Genomic DNA, 18064 nt, shown 5'->3' with positions numbered 1-18064 from the left:
GGGGGTGGGCTCCTGGGGAGTTCAGTCGGTTGGACGTCCGACTCTTGATTTCGGCTCGGGTCGTGATCCCAGGGTGTGAGGTCGAGCCCTGCGTCGGGCTCTGCACTGCGCATGGAGCCTGCTTGAGATTCTCTTTCTCTCTCCCTCTGCCCCTCCCCTGCTTGCTTGCTTGCTCGCTCTCTTTCAAAAAAAAAAACAAAAAAGGCAGCTCTTTTTGTTTTCCTCTAAGTGTCAATAGTTTTCCCTACTGGCTACTTTTATCCTTTTTTTTTTTTTAATTAAAAAATGTTTTTTAAATGTATGTTTGTTTTTGAGAGAGAGAGAAGGGGAGGGGCAGAGAGAGAGAGGGAGACACAGAATCTGAAGCAGGCTCCAGTCTCTGAGCTGTCAGCACAGGGCCCAACTCTGGGCTCAAACTCAGGAACCGTGAGATCATGACCTGAGCTGAAGTTGCACTCTTAACCCACTGAGCCACCCAGGCACCCCGAGCCACTTTTATCTTTTAAGTGAATCATCTTATGCTCTTTTGCCCATTTTCTTTGAAAGATACTAGTATTTTTTTGTAACTTGTCTTTACAATTAAATATATTAGCTATTCTCATATTTGTTGCACGCATTTTCTCAGATCACGGTTTGCCTTTACATTTTAAGTTTTTGACGTAAACGTGTTAAAACACGTGGCTAGGTTCACCTCTATATCTTCCTTCTTTGTCAGTTCATTGAACTTCTGTGTGAAAGTCCCTCCCCTTCTGGAGGGCTGGTAAATACACAGATGCATTTTTTTTTTAAGTTTATTTATTTTTGAGAGAGACTGAGCATGAGCGGACGAGGGGCAGAGAGAGGGAGAATCCTGAGCAGTCTCTGCGTGGTCGGTGCGCAGAGCCCAACGTGGGGCTCAAACCCATGAAACCGCGATCTATGACCTGAGCTGAAACCAAGAGTCCGACACTCAACCAACTGACCCGCCCAGGTGCCCCACAAATGCTTGCTTGCTTGCTTTTTCTTTCTTTCTTTCTGAGAGAGAGAGAGAGCGAGCGAGCACGAGCGGGGAAGAGAGACAGAGGGAGAGAGATGGCTATACCATTTTTCATCCCCATTATCCGCATATGAGAGATCTGTTGAGTCCCCATCTTCATGTGGCACTTGGCACTTCCAGCCTTTTTAATTTTAGCCATTCTGGTGGATGTGCTTGAACAGGTTTTAAGAGCTAGTTGTTGGGGCACCTGGGTGGCTCAGTCGGTTGAGTGGCCAGCTCTTGATTTCAGCTCAGGTAATGAGCTCAAGGTCATGAGCTCAAGCCCCGAGTTGGGCTCAGCGTGGAACACGCAGCCTGCCTGGGATTCCTTCTCTCTCTGCCCCTCCCCTGCTTGTGCACGCAATGCTTTCTCTCTCAAACTTAAAACAGAAAAAAAAAAAAAAAGGAAAAAAACCCTAGTTATTCCCACTTTGTAAAACAAGCATCTAACGTCGTAAAAGGCACGAAGCTACCGCTCAGTGTAGGTGACACCAGGGAATACTGAGTGACCAGATTGCCTGATGGACTGACTGTATCGGAAATTTGAAAGTTACCAGACAGTACTCGGTGGTCGTGAGGGTTATGGCACTCACAGCTGGAGTTCGTGCTTTCGCTGCCCCTCACACCAAGATTGTGTCCCTATATCATTGGCACCGGGGCTCCCAGACTCTGCCTTTCTCATGGACCTTGTTAGCCAAGCCAGTTATTCTGAAAATGATCTCTTGCCAAGGTCATTGCTCTTATAAGTGCATCGGAGTGACTTCGTCGGCACCTTGTGATAATGTTCTGCTCATGGGAGACAGCAGGGGCAGTGTGGTCAGGAAAGGGCTTCTGGAGTCAGACTCCCTGGGTTGAAAGCCCTGCCCTACCGCTTACTGATGTGACTTTGGGCAGGCTGCTTGACCTCATTTGTAAGATAGGGCTAATGGGGTACCCTATTGCGTGGGATTGTTGAGATGATTTAGTGTAAAATGGTGTCTGGCACCTTGTGCTCAGATTTGGTGTTTAATAAATATGAATAAATACCATTCTATAAAAGGCATCGAGGCTTCTTGGAGAAATGGCTAGTCCTAGGACTGAGACAGGGAGCACGCAAGATTCCGTAGTACCAGAAAGTAAGAAAATACTCAAAAACAAACAGATCCTTTGTTGATGGGGGCGTGTCAAAGGGACCCAGGAACCAGCTGAATGGGCACCCGGTGGTCAAAGCTGGAGCATCTTGAGCAACACAATAAATAGTTTTGGATTCTCCCAAAGTATAAAATAAGTGTTTTTGGGTCCATACTGATATCAAGTATTACCTAAGTAAATGACAACAGACAAGCTCCCATGTGGAAGAATTCCAAATGACTTATGTGGGCGCTCCACCCTCAAGGAGGGGAGCATTATTTCTCACTCAAAGTGTAGGATCTCATGGTGACTTTTCCCAAAGAGTACAGTACAGAGGGGGTGGGGAGAAAGTCACTTTGCCGTGGAGTAACTGACAGACACTACCCCGGCCTGGTGATCCGGGTCAACATCACCAGTGACAAGCCGCGTTGATAGCATGGGCCCTAGATTGATGTGCTCAAATGGCACCACAGCACTTCGATCTTCTTCCCCAAACCCATAACCCAAGTGTAATCAGAAGAAAACAGCAAATTCCAGTAGAAGGTCATGTTACAAAATACCTGACCAGTACTCTTCAAAACTGTCGATGTCACAAGACAAGAAAAGCCTGAGGAACTGTCACAGCCACCAGGGGTCTAAGGAGATACAACTGATGTAAAGTGCTGGGATCCTGGACAGAGAGAGGATATGGGGTAAAAGCTAAGGAAATCTGAATAAAGCATGACCTTTAGTTAATCATAATGTATCAATATGGGTTTATTAATTGTGCCAAATGTAAGATGTTAATTATAGGGAAACCGGACATGAAGAATATGGGAATTCTCTTTATCATCTTTACAATTTTTCCATAAATCTAAAATTACTCTGAAGTTAAAAGTTTATTTTTTAAAAGCGGTGCTTGCCATATGGTCAGCGCTACGACCAACATTAGCTATGATCACCTAGCTTGGTTGTGTTTGTTTTTTACGTTTTCTGGGACCTGGTTGTGGGTAAGGCTGAATTTACCTTACGCATCATTCCTTGGCATGTAATTGGGAGAAACATATTGTAAAAGACAGCTTATTTCAGGACTGTGAAACTTTTAGAAGGTAGTTGAAGGAGCCTTCCGGTCACCTTATCCTTATCTTTTTACTCTCACTGGTGCGTGTATACGGATGGTCTGACTTGGGAAAGGAGGTAACCTAAGGGACATCGGGTCTCTCTCGGCGTGATTGCAGATACCTGGCATTTAAAGATGGAAGTGGATAGAAAAGGATTGGTTGCCAGTTAGCCAATAGTAGTAATTTTGTGATTTGCTGGTCAGTGAAGCTCCCCCTGCAGAGCGTGTCCAGGGGACTCGAGAAATAATAGATTAAGAGGCATATGAACAGGCATTGTCTCTGTTCATTTGTTGAGTATGTGTAGGGCACAAAGAGAATAGATTGTGGACCTTGCCTTTAAGGAGTCTATGACCTTCCTGGGAGAAGGTGCAAAGTGGAACATGAGTTCTGGAAGAGAGGACAGGGTGCATACAGAAGGAGGGAAAGACATTTGCTTTGAGGCCCTCCAGGTGGGTCCTGGGAGATCAGAATCTAAAGTACTATATACTCAATATTATGCACATGTACTTACTAATCTGACCTTTAATATTATCTAAATGTGGGGTGGCTCTTCCTCTCTCCCTCTCTTTTATAAAAGAAAAGGCCTCAAAATTAGGGACATGGGGCATACTGTAAGTCCACAAGGTGAGGGATTGTGTCTTATCGATCTTTGTGTCTGCAGTGCATGGCTGGTGCTAATAAGTCTTGGTTGACATCCACAATGATTTAGTCATACTACCAGGGATGTTTAACTCATTTAGGCCGAAGTGTGGCATAAATGGCTTTGGGGCAGGGGGTTCCCAAGACCACCCTTAGGTTCTGTGATTTGCTAGGAGGACTCACGGGACTCAGGATCTAGTTTTACTCATGGCTGTGATTTACTGCCACGGGAGGCTATAGAGCAAGATTGACAAAGGAAAGAGGGGCATGTGGCAAAGTCTAGAGGAAACAAGGCACAAGCTTCCAAGAGTCCTCTCCTGGTGGAGTCACACAGAACTCGCTTAATCCTCCAGCAGCACGTCGTGACAACAGATGTGAAACCTTTTCTATCAAGGAAGCTCATTAGAGACCTAGGGTTTTTACTGGGAGCTGATAATGTAGGCATCCTCTTCCCAGCACATAACAAAATTCCAGACTCCCGGAAGGAAAGCAGATTCAGCATAAACGAAGCTCGTGAACAGTTGAGGCACAGTGAGCCACTCATCGTTTAGAGAATGCGGGAACCCTCCCGAAATCCAGGTTCCCAGATGGCAGCCAAGGGCCAGCCTTACAAGCAGACCTTTCTCTTTTTTTTCTTTAAGTTTTTAAGTCCGGTTAGTTAAGTGTAATATTAGTTTCAGGTGTACAATATGGTGATTCAACACTTCCATACATCACCTGTGCTCATCACAGGTGCACTCCTTAATCCCCATTCCGTTTTACCCATTCCCCGGCACCCACCTCCCCTCTGATAACCATCAATTTGTTCTCTATAGAGAAGGGTCTGTTTCTTGGTTTGTCTTTCTCTCTTTTCCTTTTGTTCATTTGTTTCTTAAATTCCACATATGAGTGAAATCATGTGGTATTTATCTATCTCTGACTTATTTCACTTAGCGTTATATTCTCTAGCTCCATCCACATTGTTGCAAATGACAACACTTCATTCTGTCTTACGGCTGAATAATATTCTGTTACATGTATATATCACCTCTTCTTTATCCTAAATTCATCAATCCGTGGACACTTGGGCCGCTTCCATATCTCGGCTATGGTAAGTCATGCTGCTATAAGCATTGGGGTGCATGTATCCTTTTATTTATTTATTTATTTATTTATTTATTTATTTATTTATTTATTTATTTTAAATGTTTATTTTTGAGAGAGAGAGAGAGAGAGAGAGATCAGAAGAGAGGCAGAGAGGGAGATAGAGTATCCTAAGCAGGGTACACAGTGCAAAGCCATGAGATCATGACCTGAGCTGAAATCAAGACTCGGATGCTTAGCCATCTGAGCCACCCAGGCTCCCTTCCTTTTAAATTTGTGTTTTTGTATTCTTTGGGTGAACACTCAATAGTGTGATTGCTGGATCGTAGGGTAGCTCTATTTTTAACTTTTTGAGGAACCTCCACACTGTTTTCTAGAGTGGCTATACCAGTTTGCCTTCCCACCAACAGTGCAGGAGGGTTCCTTTTTCTCCACATCTCCAACACCTGTTGTTTCTTGTGTTGTTGAGTTTAACCATTCTGCCAGGTGTAAAGTGATGTCTCATTGTGGCTTTGATTTGTATTTCCCTGGTGATGAACGATGATGAGCATCTTTTCATGTGTCTGTTGGCCATCTGTATGTCTTCTTTGGCAAAGTGTTGATGTCTTCTGCCCATTTTTGTTTTTACTTTTTAAAATATTTATTTATTTTTAAGAAAGAGAAAGGTAGGGAGGGGCAAAGAGAGGTAGACAGAGATTCCCAGGCAGGCCCCACACTGTCAGCACAGAGCTGGATGCGGGGCTCCAACTCACAAATGGTGAGATCATGACCTGAGCCAAAATCAAGAGTCAGATGCTTAGCCAACTGAGCCACCCAGGCACCCGTCTTCTGCCCATTTTTAAATTGAATTATTTGTGTTTTGGGTATTGAATTTTATAAGTCCTTTATATATTTTGGATGTTAACCCATTATTGGATATGTCATTTGCAAGTATCTTCAACCCGTTCTGTACATTGCCTTTTCGTTGTTGATTGTTTCCTTTGCTCTGCAGGGCAAGCAAACCTTTCTGAGGAGAGTAATTGTAGGCCTGCCATGTGAATTCTTTTCTGCCCAATAATAGACTGTGTTTACTTTTAGGGAAATTTATGGGCGTTATGGCCTAGTCTGTCTAAGAGAAAGATTTGTGTTCTTAAGCAGCACCTGTTCCTTGACTGGTAAAAGTGGGGTTAGGTAGGTCAGGATGGGCTCTTCCTGCAGGCAGAAGGACGTATTACTCAATGAAAGGATCAGACTGGTTGAATTTTACCACAAAGTTTGGAGGCTCCTCAAGAGATTTGTCAAATTGTTTATATAAAGTTCCAAACTTGGACACAGTAGAGGTAAGCTTACAGGGTCTGTATTTGGGTCACTTTGCTTTGAACAGCTTCTCAGGAGATACTTTTTTGTCTGGTTCCAGGACTTCGTGGGCAGGTCCCTGTTTCAGAGGGGCTCTGGGGTTTAATTAAGCTGTGGCTGTCCAGCAAGTTACAGCTTCTGTTTTTTGTTGAGAGGAATCTGACACCTCTGTCCTGAAGACTCCACTGAGGACAGTCCCCTGTCTTTTTTTTTTTTTTTAAAGTAGGCTCCACACCCAATGTGGGGCTCGAACTCACAACCCTAAGGTCAAGAGTCACATGCTCTACTGACTGAGCCAGCCAGGTGCCCCTGTCCCCTTTCTTTAGCCAACTTCTCTTAGAAGGGCAGTGGGAAGAACTGTAAAAACTGGCAGAATGGTTTTGAAATCCTGCCTTGCTGGGAGCTAGATCAGTTAGTGTTTTTGTTCAAGGAAGGCTTGGACAAAAGGAATTCTAATAACTTAGTTTACAGATCTTCAGTTTGGGGATCTTGAGCAGCCTTGGGGGTGTTAACTGGCATGCTTTGGACATAAACCTGGTTATGCACCCCACCTCCCCTCCCCACTGCCCTTCCTTACCCTGGAGACTCCCCACGTATTCAAGGAATCCTGCAGTCAAACATGGTTCTCCTTATTTAACCCCGCATTTCCTAACTTTCATTGCTCATGAAACCTTCTTTTGTGGAATACCCATTAGGATTTGAGAGGTACTAGTGTTTTGTGGAACTCCGTTTGGAAAATGCTAGTCTAAAGACAATATCCTCAGGTATTTCTCCCTGCTGTTATGCAGGGAGGCTCTTTGTGGTCTGGTGGCCCACCCTTTTCTTTCTTGTAACGCAGGCCAGTTGTGAGACTTGGCTTCTGTCATGGTCTTTTGCTGCACGTTGGCTTTTCATGTGCAGATTTCCTTATCTACTAATGGAATAGTCTTAATACTAAAATAATAATAGTCCATTGCCCGAAGCTTTCTTTATTTTTGCTGTTGTTTGTTTGTTTCTGCCTTGGTGTAATATAATGCCAGGACCAAGTTGACCCTTGAACTACACAGGTTTGAACTGTGTGGATCCACTTACATATATGAAGTGAACATGCCCATGTAACCTGTGCCAAGATCAGAAACAGCATTACCAGGATCCTGAGAGCTCCCTTGGGTCCATTCCAGTCACACTGCCTCCCAAGGGTAACCGCTGTTCTGACTTCTAATGCCACGGATTTGTTTTAACATTTTTATTGAGATATAAAATACATACTATAAAGTTCACACATTTAAAATGTACAATTCGGGGATGCCTGGGTGGCGCATTTGGTTAAGTGTCCAACTCTAACTCAAGTCACGATTTCACAGATCACGAGTTCAAGCCCTGCATTGGGCTCTCTGCTGTCAGCACAGAGCCTGCTTCAGATCCTCTGTCCGCCTCTCTCTGTCCTTCCTGTGTGCACGCATGTGCTTATGTGCTCTCACTCTCTCGAAAATAAATAAATGTTAAAAAAAAATAATAAAGTGTACAGTTCGGTGATTTTAGGTTTTTTGTTTTTTACTGAGTTGTGCAACACCCATCATAATAATCTGCTAAAACATTTTCATCCCCCACCCAAATCTGTACCCTGTGTCTGTGGATTTGTGTATTCTGGCCACTTCATGTAAATGGCCTTTTGTGTCTGGCTTCTCTTATATCGTTTTCTAGGTTCATCCATGATGTAGCTTGTGGCAGGATGTCGTGCCTTTCTGTGGCTGAATAATATTCCACTGTGTGCATAGACCATATTTTGTGTATCCGTTCTTTAGCCGACGGACATACGAGTCGCTTGCATCTTTGGCTATCACGAACAAGGCTTCCGTGGACATTTGTGTACAGGTTATTATTTGGACCTAATTGTCCATTTCTCTTGAGTGTGTACCTAGAAGTAGAATTGCTGGGTCGTGGGGTAACTGTGTAACACCTTGAAGAATTGCCAGCCTGTTTTCCACAGTGCTGAATTGTCCTCCATGGCGACTGCACCCTTTGACGTTTCCACCAGCAATGTACCAGAGCTCTCCCTTCTCCACATCCATACCAACGCTCGTCATTATCTTACTTTTTGATTCTAGCCATTCTAATGGGTGTGGAATGGCATCTTATGTTCTGTTATTTTGAATTTTCTTGTAAATTTTTATTTCGTGGATTGCCATTTGCTTTAAGAGTGTATTAAATAAATGCTTGGTTTTTAATTTCATAATCTATCGTCCTTAAAGGAACCACGAGGAAAATACAGCATTATCCCTTGAATTATTTTTACAAGCAGAATACAAATAAAAAGTATAATGTAAAAAGCGTAGGTGGTTCTATGGTGAAAGGTGAGTCTCCTTTCTCCTCCTATTCTCCAGCCATCTAGACTTCCTCCCCTGTGAGGTCGCCACTTGGCACTTTCTTATGTTCCTTCTAGTTCCTTCTATGTATAGATGAGCATCAATATGTCTGCGTGTTTTAGTTTTTCATTGCTGCTGTAACAAACTATCACAAACTCAGTGGCTTAAAACAACACAAATTTATGAGGGTCTGGAGGCCAGAAGTCTGAAGTGAGTCTCACTGAACTAAGATCAAGCTTCTGGAGGCTCTGAAGGAGCACCCGTTTCCTGGCCTTTTCTAGCTTCTAGAGACCACCTGTGCTCCTCAACTCGTCACCTCTTCCACTTCTTCAAAGTCAGCACTGTCACACCTTCTAGTCTCTGACTCTGCCTCCTGTGCCTCCTTCAGCTCACTGCGCTTGTGACTACATTGGGCCCACCTGAGAAGTTTAGGAACCTTGCCTTAAGGTCAGCTCACTGGCAACCTTGACAATTCCTTCTGCAATCTTTAAAATTTTTGTTAAAGTTTATTTATTTTGAGAGAGCGTGCGCGCGCACACAGGTGAGAGGGGCAGAGAGAGGGAGAGAGAGAATCCCAAGTAGGCGCCACTCTGTCAGCACAGAGCCCAATGTGGGATCGATCCCGAGAACCGTGAGATCATGACCTGGGCCGAAACCGAGAGCCAGACGCTCAGCGGGTGAGCCCCCTCCCCCGCCCGGCGCCCTCCTCCCGCAACCCGAACTCCCTCCTGCCACGCAGACTGACATTCACAGGTTCCAGGGCCACGGACACTGTTGGGGAGCCATTCTGCTGGCACCGTGCGAATACTTCCCTTTCTTTCATTTTGTTTTTTTTGCAGACGTTAACACAGTTGACGTGTTGTTCCATAATCTGTCTTCTCGTTGATACTCCATCTCCAAAGGTTCTTCCCCATCACAAGCTACAGAGCTACCTCACTCCTGTTGTCTGCTGTATAACATTCCTGCGTGTGGCTTTTTCGTAATTCATTTAACCATTAAAAAGAGCATTTCTTCAGGTTTAACGTTTTTATGTAATCAAATATATGCGTCTCTTCCAAGTGACCGCTTACATCGTTATGCTCAGAAAATGTCTTTCCTTTAATGGAAAAAAACGTTTTCCTTAGATTGAAAAAATATCAGTTTCACCTCACCTGTGTACTCTGGGGCTGCCGCAACAAATTACTGCCAGTTGGGTGGCTTCAATCCAGCAGGAATGTCTTCTCTCCCAGTTCTGGAGCCAGAAGTCTGAAATCAAGGTGTCGGCAGGACTGTGCTTCCTCGGGAGGCTGCAGGGGCGGGTCCTTCCTGGCCCCTTCTGGCAGCTTCCAGCAGCTTCCAGAGCTCTGGCTCCGTCTTCACATGGCCTCCCCTTTTGTGTCTATGTGTCTCTCTCTCTCTCTCTCTCTCTTTTTTTATTGTGGTGAAAACAACGACATGAGCTCTACCATCTTAACACACTTTTATGTTTATGGTACTGCAAACTGTGCACCCATTGTTATACAACAATCTCCAGAACTTTTTTATCTTGCATGACTCTGACTCTGTACCCATTGAGTCACAATTCCCCGTTTCTCCCTCCCTCCAGCGCCTGGCAACCACCATTCTGCTCTCTCTGTGTGTTTCTTATAAGTACACTTGCCATTGGATTCAGGGTCCATGTGGATATCCAGGATGTTCCCATGTCAAGACCCTTAACTTAATTACACCTGCAGAGACTTTCCTGTTACTGAGATAACAGTCGGGGATGGCAGGGGTTAGGATGAGGGCATGTCTTTCGGGGTCCACCATTCAACTCACTTCGTACTCGTAGTGCTTTGTATCTCCTTTCCTAGAAATCATCTTTGGAAAATAAATTTTTGTGAGAAGCTTTCACAGTTGTTTCTTCGGTCATTCCCTTCAGGAGTTGTTGACCGTCTAACATACACACAGTAGTTCTAGGTACTTACTTCTTCCCGTGGCTGTTAACTACCGTGCAGTATATGGTAGTTTGAATGGGAATAACATGGTTAGATGCTGTTCTTGGGGAAAGGCATTTTTTCCAATTTCTGCAACTATGTAATTACAAATAGGATTTTCTCATTTTGCATGACCTGAAGCTAAGATATTTGAAAATGTACACTGAAATTAATATTTGGAGTAAGATTGAAAAGTAGCATTAAAATCAATATTACACATATATGAATAATTATACGTAGGAATAATACCACACCAGATACTGTGTATCAGTAAAACCCGTTGTTTATAACAACACTCTAATGAACTGTGAGGCAAAACAGTTTGCCAGCTCCCTGAGCTTCCCAAAAGTTCTTGCAAGACTTATCCATCCTGTGTCTGCTTGTTCAAAAAGTGCTGGGCCAGGGGCGCCTGGGGGGCTCAGTCGGTTGAGTGTCCGACTCTTGATTTCACTCAGGTCATGGTCTCACAGTTTGTGAGTTCGAGCCCTGCATCGGGCTCTGTGCTGCCAGCATGGGGGCTGCTTGGGATTCTCTCCCTCCCTCTTTCTCTCCTTCTCTCTGTCCCTTCCCTGCTTGTTCTCTCTCTCTCTCTCTTTCTCTCTCTCCCTCCCTCCCTCTCTCAAAATAAATACATTAAAAAAGAAAAAAAGTGCTTGGCCATTGGCCCTGGGGTCCTCTCCTGTAAAGCAGCCCATTGCTGTGCAGGTGTCTGTCCTCTGGGCCCATCAGGTCACCACCATGAGAAGACTTCGGGGCAGGGAAACCAATGTAAATATGCTGATGCTCCCCTGCCTCGTTGCACCATGAGTCATAAGGTCCTTTGTCTCTGACCCCAAAAGCTGTGTCTTTTGCCAGCACTTGTGACAGTCACAGGCTAACTTCGTAACTTGTGAGTAGGTAAAAGACAGATACGAACTTGTTCTGAAAATTCGGTGTAGGTTGAATTTTTGTAACTAAAGTCATTGAATATTTATTTAAAAGGTGATTTTTTTAAAAAGTAGTCTTGAGGGGCGCCTGGGTGGCGCAGTCGGTTAAGCGTCCGACTTCAGCCAGGTCACGATCTCGCGGTCCGTGAGTTCGAGCCCCGCGTCGGGCTCTGGGCTGATGGCTCGGAGCCTGGAGCCTGTTTCCGATTCTGTGCCTCCCTTTCTCTCTGCCCCTCCCCTGTTCATGCTCTGTCTCTCTCTGTCCCAAAAATAAATAAAAAAAAAAATAAATTAAAAATAAATAAATAAAAAGTAGTCTCTACACCCAACGTGGGGCTTGAACTCACTACCCCGAGATCAAGAGTTGCAGGCTCCACTGACTAGGCCGGCCAGATGCTCCAAAGAGATGATTTTTTAAGGTGAAATCTCGCAAATACAAATTCTCAAGAGTCTGTTGTTCTCTTTGTTTTATAAATCGTGATATTTATATATCAAGTATGTTAGGGCAATACTTACTAGGTGCTGTCATGGATAAATAAAAACCCCCAAATCTCAGGGGCTTTACATAAGAAAGTTGTGTTTCCTGTTCATGCGAAGTCCTGTGTGGGTGTTCCCCGTTGGGAGTCTTTCCTGGGGGCTTTTCCATCATCTTTATCTGCTGAGGTTTCCGGGGATCATTTCTGTCCTGGCTAGTCAGGGGCATGAACCTGCCAGGTCACATGGGGGAGGTCTTCTTTTTCCTTCCTTCCCCCTCCCGACTCTCTTTGTGCCACCACTGCAGCGACCACCATGTCCTCTTTTATACTTTTTTTTTTTTAGATTTTATTTTTTTTAAATAATCTCTACATTCAATGCAGTGCTCGAACCCACAGCCCAGAGATCAAGAGTCGCTTGCTCCACTGACTGAGCCAGCCAGGCACTCCTGTTTTCACTTTTTTATTTTTTAATTTTATCTCACTTGTTTATTTCGAGAGAGCCCATGAGAGGGGGAGAGGGGCACAGGGGAGAAAGAGAGAATCTCAAGCAGGCTTCATGCTCGGTGCAGAGCCCCACTTGGGGCTCGATCTCCCGACCCTGGGATCGTGACCTGAGCCGAAATCAGGAGTCGGACACTCAACCAACTGAACCACCCGGGCGCCCCTTTGTTTTTTTATTCTCACTTTTTATTATGGAAAATTTCAAGCATGCCAGAAGTAGAGGAAATAATATAGTGAACCCTCATGTGTATCTGTCACCCTAGTTTCAACAGTGATAACATTTTGCTGTTGTTACCCCCACCACTTTTTTTTTTCTGGAGCTTTTAGTTTTTATTATTGCTTTTTAATAAAATGGTGCTCTCATTATGGAAAATATCTAACTTAGTGAGACACTTGTAACCTTTCCCCTGAGAGAGAGAGCCATTAAGTGTATTGTCTTTAAGGAAATCATCTGTGTCATTCTTTTAAATCTATTCCGTTGTATGGATAAACCACACGTAAGTTGTCTAGTTCTACATTGGGGGGCATCAGTTTTTCCCTGTGAAATAATGTTGAACTAACATCCTCGGATACATACATACTTGGACAAGTATTTCTTCCAGGGTAGGTTCTACAGTAGCAATTGCTGTGTCAAAGGGTATGAATGTCATACGGATTTAATACATGTTGTCAAATTGCACTCCGAATGACCGTCCCAGTGTACATTTGCAGCAGTGGCAAATGGGAATGTGTAGGAGCATTTTCCTTTTAAAAAATTTTTTAACGTTTATTTTTCAGAGGGGAGAGAGTGCGCGCATGAGCAGGGGAAGGGCAGAGAGAGGGAGACAGAGGATCCGAAGCCAACAGCACAGAGACCAATGGGGGGCTCAAACGCGTGAACCGTGAGATCGTGACCTGAGCCAAAGTTGAATGCTTAACTGGCTGAGCCACCCAGGCGCCCCCCATGTTTCTTTTTTTTTTTTTTTTAAAGTAGATTCCGTGCCCATCGTGAGCCCAATGTGGGGCTTGAACTCATGACCCCGAGATCACAAGTGGGACGCTTAACCGACTGAGCCCTGAGCCACCCCAGCACCCCCCACTTTTTTTTCCAGGAGCATTTTAAAGTAATCCCAGGCCTCTTCCCATTTCACCTGGCAACACTACAGTATTTCTTGTTAACAAGTAAGGGCTTTTTTCCTTTGTAAATGCATAATTTCTGAAAAACACCACTTCTAAAAAAAAAGAGTGTCTTTTGTTGTTGGTTTTGAACAAACCAGAATTCACACAGGCATTACGAAGAGAGGCATTGAGGATGGCCTTCTTTGTAGTTGTGCTGTTTTAAAAGCCTGCTCTGTGCTTGGGTAGGTTTGGGACCCAGAGGGGACAGACAGGCTTCTTTTGGCCCAGGTCTGTTGAATAGGTTTCTGGTCTGTTTGCTTCCGGTCAGCTCCACACTGAAGGTTCTTTGCGAGACGTAGTTCCAAAGCTTGCCCTATTTCTTCTTGGCCCCACTTTCTGCATCTCTGCCTCCGTCTCCGGGACCTCCCTCTCTGAAGGGAGGCTTCAGAGGCTCTCTGAAACCAGGGCCCGGCTGAGATGTCAGCGCAAGGAAGAACCATTCGTGTGGCCGGGCAGTCTCAACATGGCTGTACAATGTTATTCTCCTATTATTTGGGCTGCAGAAGCTTTTCATCCCAGTTAGACTTCTCCTTTCTGGGTTTTTCTCATTCCTTCCATTGCTTCTTGAAAGGTAGCGTTTCTCTCCTGAGCTCATTGTTGTCTGGGAGGAATGTGCTCAGGCGGTCAGTGGTATCCAACACAGCCCACAGCCCTGCCCCTTCCACCTTCCAGAGGCCTGCGGGCCCGGGGGACCCTGCTCTGGCGCCAGGCTCTCCAGCGCCCCAGCCTGCTGCCTGCCGCCGGACTGCATTTCGTTTTTAGATTTTTGTTCCCAGCAGCACCTCATCTCAAGATCCTTATTTCTGCGTCTGTCAGAGTTCAGCCAGGAAAACAGAAACTGTTCTGGGTCTTTCAGATGCTGTGGGATTTTACAGAGTGAATCAGAGGCTGTGCCGAGGTGATGGCGGGTGGCAGGGGGCGGCCGGGCCCGGGGAAGCTGCTGTCAGATTTCAGGAAATCGGGCCGCGCCGCAGATCAGCTGGGCCTCCTGTGGGCTGGGAGGCTGATTTTCAGGAGGATGCTCAGAGGCTGCCCAGAGCCCACCCGCACCCGTGCCCAGGTGCACCTGCTGGAGAGCCCGCCTCCGCTGCTCCGGCTGCGTCTCGCCACGGGCTCCAGAGTACAGGGGCAGTGGTACGCGGGGCCCACACGTAGCCTAGCTTCTTTTTTGTTTCTCAGCATGAGAAAATCCTGTTTATTCTTGTCCCCCGTTTTATTGAGAAAGAATTGGCACACAGCTTAAGGCGCACAGCACAGTGGTTTGATTTACGGATGTTGTGAAATGATTACCGTGATGAGTTCAGCTAACATCCATCTTCTCGTATAGATACGATAAAAAGAGAAAGGGAAACAGCTTTCTCCTTGTGACCAGGACTCTCCGGACCTAATCTCTTAACGACTCTCCTGTGTGGCGGACGGCAGTGTTGGCCGTAGTCAGTGATCGTGTCACATGTTCCGTCCCTGGCACCTGTTTATCTCCTAACTGGACGTTTGCACCTCTTGGTCGTCGTCTCCAGTCCCCGCCCCTGCCGGCTTCCCTGGAACCGAGGGGAGCACTGAGCGCTGGACACCATGAAAGAACCGTGCTCAGCCTGTCGGTGTCGGGTTATCGTGTGGGTTAAAAAAAAAAAACGCCGTCTGGAAGTTGAGTACACAATACATGCATAAATACGTTTTCTTTGTGTGATTCTTTTTATTTGTAGACTATAAAGCAATTGGCAAAATAGGAGAGGGAACGTTTTCCGAAGTTACGAAGCTGCAAAGCCTGAGAGACGGAAGCTACTACGCGTGTAAGCAAATGAAACAGCGCTTTGAAAGGTAGGCGGTCAGAGACCTGTTTAAGACTAAATACAGCTCTGGGTTCCGCAGTGGGGGGCTGGTACTCACGCAGTGACAGGTAAGAGACTATCAGCTTTCTTTGGGCAGAGGATTACGGGCTAACGTGAGGTTTGTGACACTAGGTTTTATTCGTGTCCGGCCTTGCTGTAACACCAGTGACCAGGGGTCACAGAACATTTAAATTGTAAAAGCGTGCCTCACTTTCAACAGCCTCTGTGTTCCTGAAAGTCGTATGTTGGACTTTTATAAATGAAACCTGTCTCGACATCGTAGAGGCACTTGTGGTTTGATTAGTCCTGAGTTCGTTAACCTATTGAGAAACAATTTCCAGATCGGGTTGGGGAACTCTGTTCCCTGATACTGATCCATTGCTGCTCGTGGAGAGGGGAGCTGGCTTGTTCTGGGTTCATCACTTGGGGGGCTGCTGTGGCTTTGCCCTCAGAGCGGTCTCTCGAATCCCTCAAGTTTGCAGCTTCTAACGGGTCAGACGCCAGGTGTGATTAGGAAGCTCTGTTGGGACAGTGAAGCCGATGCCGGCCTCACTGCAGCTGTGGAACCTTCAGTGAAGAGGTTCGAAGCTCAGCCTTTTTTTTTCTTTACTATATCAAAGGAATCGAAGTCTCTAAATATTAAAAGCAAGTTGAAAAGGGGCGCCTGGGTGGCTCAGTCAGTTGCACGTCCGACTTCGGCTCAGGTCATGATCTCGCAGTCCGTGAGTTCGAGCCCCATGTCGGGCTCTGTGCTGACGGCTCCGAGCCTGGAGCCTGTTTAAGATTCTGTGTCTGCCCCTCCCCTGCTCATGCTCTCTCTCTGCCCTAAAAACAAATATAAAAACATTAAAAATTTTTTTAAATAAATAAAAGCAAGATGTAAAAAAAGAGTCCTTGCCCCACATTGACACAGAGCCTTCTGAAGTGTTTCAGGGTATCGACCTTGATTTCGAACTCTTGGCATAAAAAATTACTTCTCAGATCAGAAAGGAGTACAGGGCAGTTCGCCATGTCAGAAGGTCTGAGAACAGTATTGTGATCTTCACGACATCCGCACGGGGCGTGTGGGACCGTCCCTGGTTTGCGAGCACACGAGGAGAGGTGCTTAGAGATCGGAAGTAGCTTGACAGCTGTCACTCTAGGTCACTAGGTGGGCAGAGGCATATTTGAATCCAGATCTTATGAAACCAAACTCCTCCTTCTCCCCTGCCCGAAGCGTGCGGTCATTTACCCGCCGCTGTTGAGACTCTGAAGTCACTGGGTCTCCAGCCCTTCCTCTGTGTGTTCCGCATCCTCTGGGTCTCTTGATCTTTTCCCTACTCCGTCTTTACCTGTGAACGACTCGTGATGGGAATTTGACGTGCAGCGTGCTGATTATCCCATATGTAAAGAGCAGACTTCCTTAAACAGCCAGCTTTCAGAGATGCCACAAACACAGAGTAGCAGAGAAAGGACTTTGAGCCGCGGGATGTGACACGTGCACCTTAGGAGAGGCCTGGAGTCCCCATCGGGTTCCGCTGTCAGGCTCGGGGTGGATGTGTACTTGCAACAGGGCTCGCTCGCCCCTGTCTTGTGAGGAGGTAGATATGAAACGTGGACCAGACAGACAGCCTGCTGACCTGAGGCATTCCTGCGACCGTTGCTGCGTCGGGGTGACGTGCTGGCCTGCTTACTCTGCCGAGCTGGCCGTCAAGAGGAATCACACCCCGTCACGGGTGTGCCTTCAGGAGAGTCGAGAGATCTCTGTAACGCATCGTAGAAAGGTTGCATCAAAGAACAGGGACGTGGTTTCCTGGCGGTGAAGCACAGTTCGGATCCACCACCTACCAGGTCCCTGGCACACCGAGTGCCTCGTCCACTGAACCTTGGCTTCCTTGTCGTGAGGTGCTTGACGACTAAATGAGGGAATGAAGGGAAAGTTGGGAGCAAAGCAGGGGCACACGGCAAATGTTCGATAGATGGGAGCCTTCCTTACTGTATGTGCGGTCATTTGTTGGATTTCAGAAACAATTAATGTTCTTTGTCTTAACTTTAAAAGTGGTTGATGGGGCACCTGGGTGGCTCAGGCGGTTGAGTGCCCGACTTCGGCTCGGGTCACGATCTCATGGTTGGTGAGTTCAAGCTCCACGTCGGGCTCGCTGCTGTCAGCACGGAGCCCGCTTTGGATCCTCTGTCTCCCTCGCTCTCTGCCCCTCCCCCACTTGCGCTCTCTCAAAAGTAAATAAAACATTTAAAAAAATTAAGAAAATAAAAGTGGTTGATTGGAACATATATTGTTCTTTTAAAAACTCATAAAAGTAAAGGTTTTTAATACAATACCACTGAGTCAGTGTTACTTTTTAAATTTTGTTTTGTTTTACTTATTTGTTTGTTTAGTAATCTTTACACTTAATGTGGGGCTTGAACTCACAAACCCAAGATCAAGAGTCCTATGCTCCACTGACCGAGCCAACCAGGCACCCCGGAGTTACTTTCTGTAAAGTTTGTGTATGTATAGGGGATTACGAACAGGCTTTAGTGTATTATTTTTTTTAAATATTTATTTATTTTGAAAGGGAGGGTGGGGAAGCATGAGCGGGGAAGGGGCAGAGA

General features: G+C 45.8%; 1 protein-coding gene across 6 annotated transcripts in view; it reads left to right on the top strand.

Annotated features, from left to right (window-relative positions):
• The window catches only part of MOK (MOK protein kinase), a 70470-nt gene that overhangs the window by 7406 nt on the left and 45000 nt on the right, over window positions 1-18064 (top strand). For 5 of the 6 annotated variants that reach the window (XR_003422770.2, XM_027066663.2, XM_027066660.2 and 2 more), the window contains one exon: window positions 15347-15461. Coding sequence is in view for 2 of the 6 variants with exons in the window: in XM_027066663.2 (XP_026922464.1) it covers window positions 15347-15461 (115 nt within the window). In the remaining 4 variants the exon portion in view is untranslated. Of the gene's footprint in view, window positions 1-15346; window positions 15462-18064 lie in introns of those variants that run through there. The other variant, XM_027066669.2, reaches the window with a different exon arrangement.

This window comes from Acinonyx jubatus, chromosome B3 (assembly GCF_027475565.1).
Source record: "Acinonyx jubatus isolate Ajub_Pintada_27869175 chromosome B3, VMU_Ajub_asm_v1.0, whole genome shotgun sequence".
NCBI lineage: Eukaryota > Metazoa > Chordata > Mammalia > Carnivora > Felidae > Acinonyx > Acinonyx jubatus.
The sequence above is the reverse complement of the archived record's forward strand: the minus strand, read 5'-3'. Positions and strand labels throughout refer to the sequence as shown.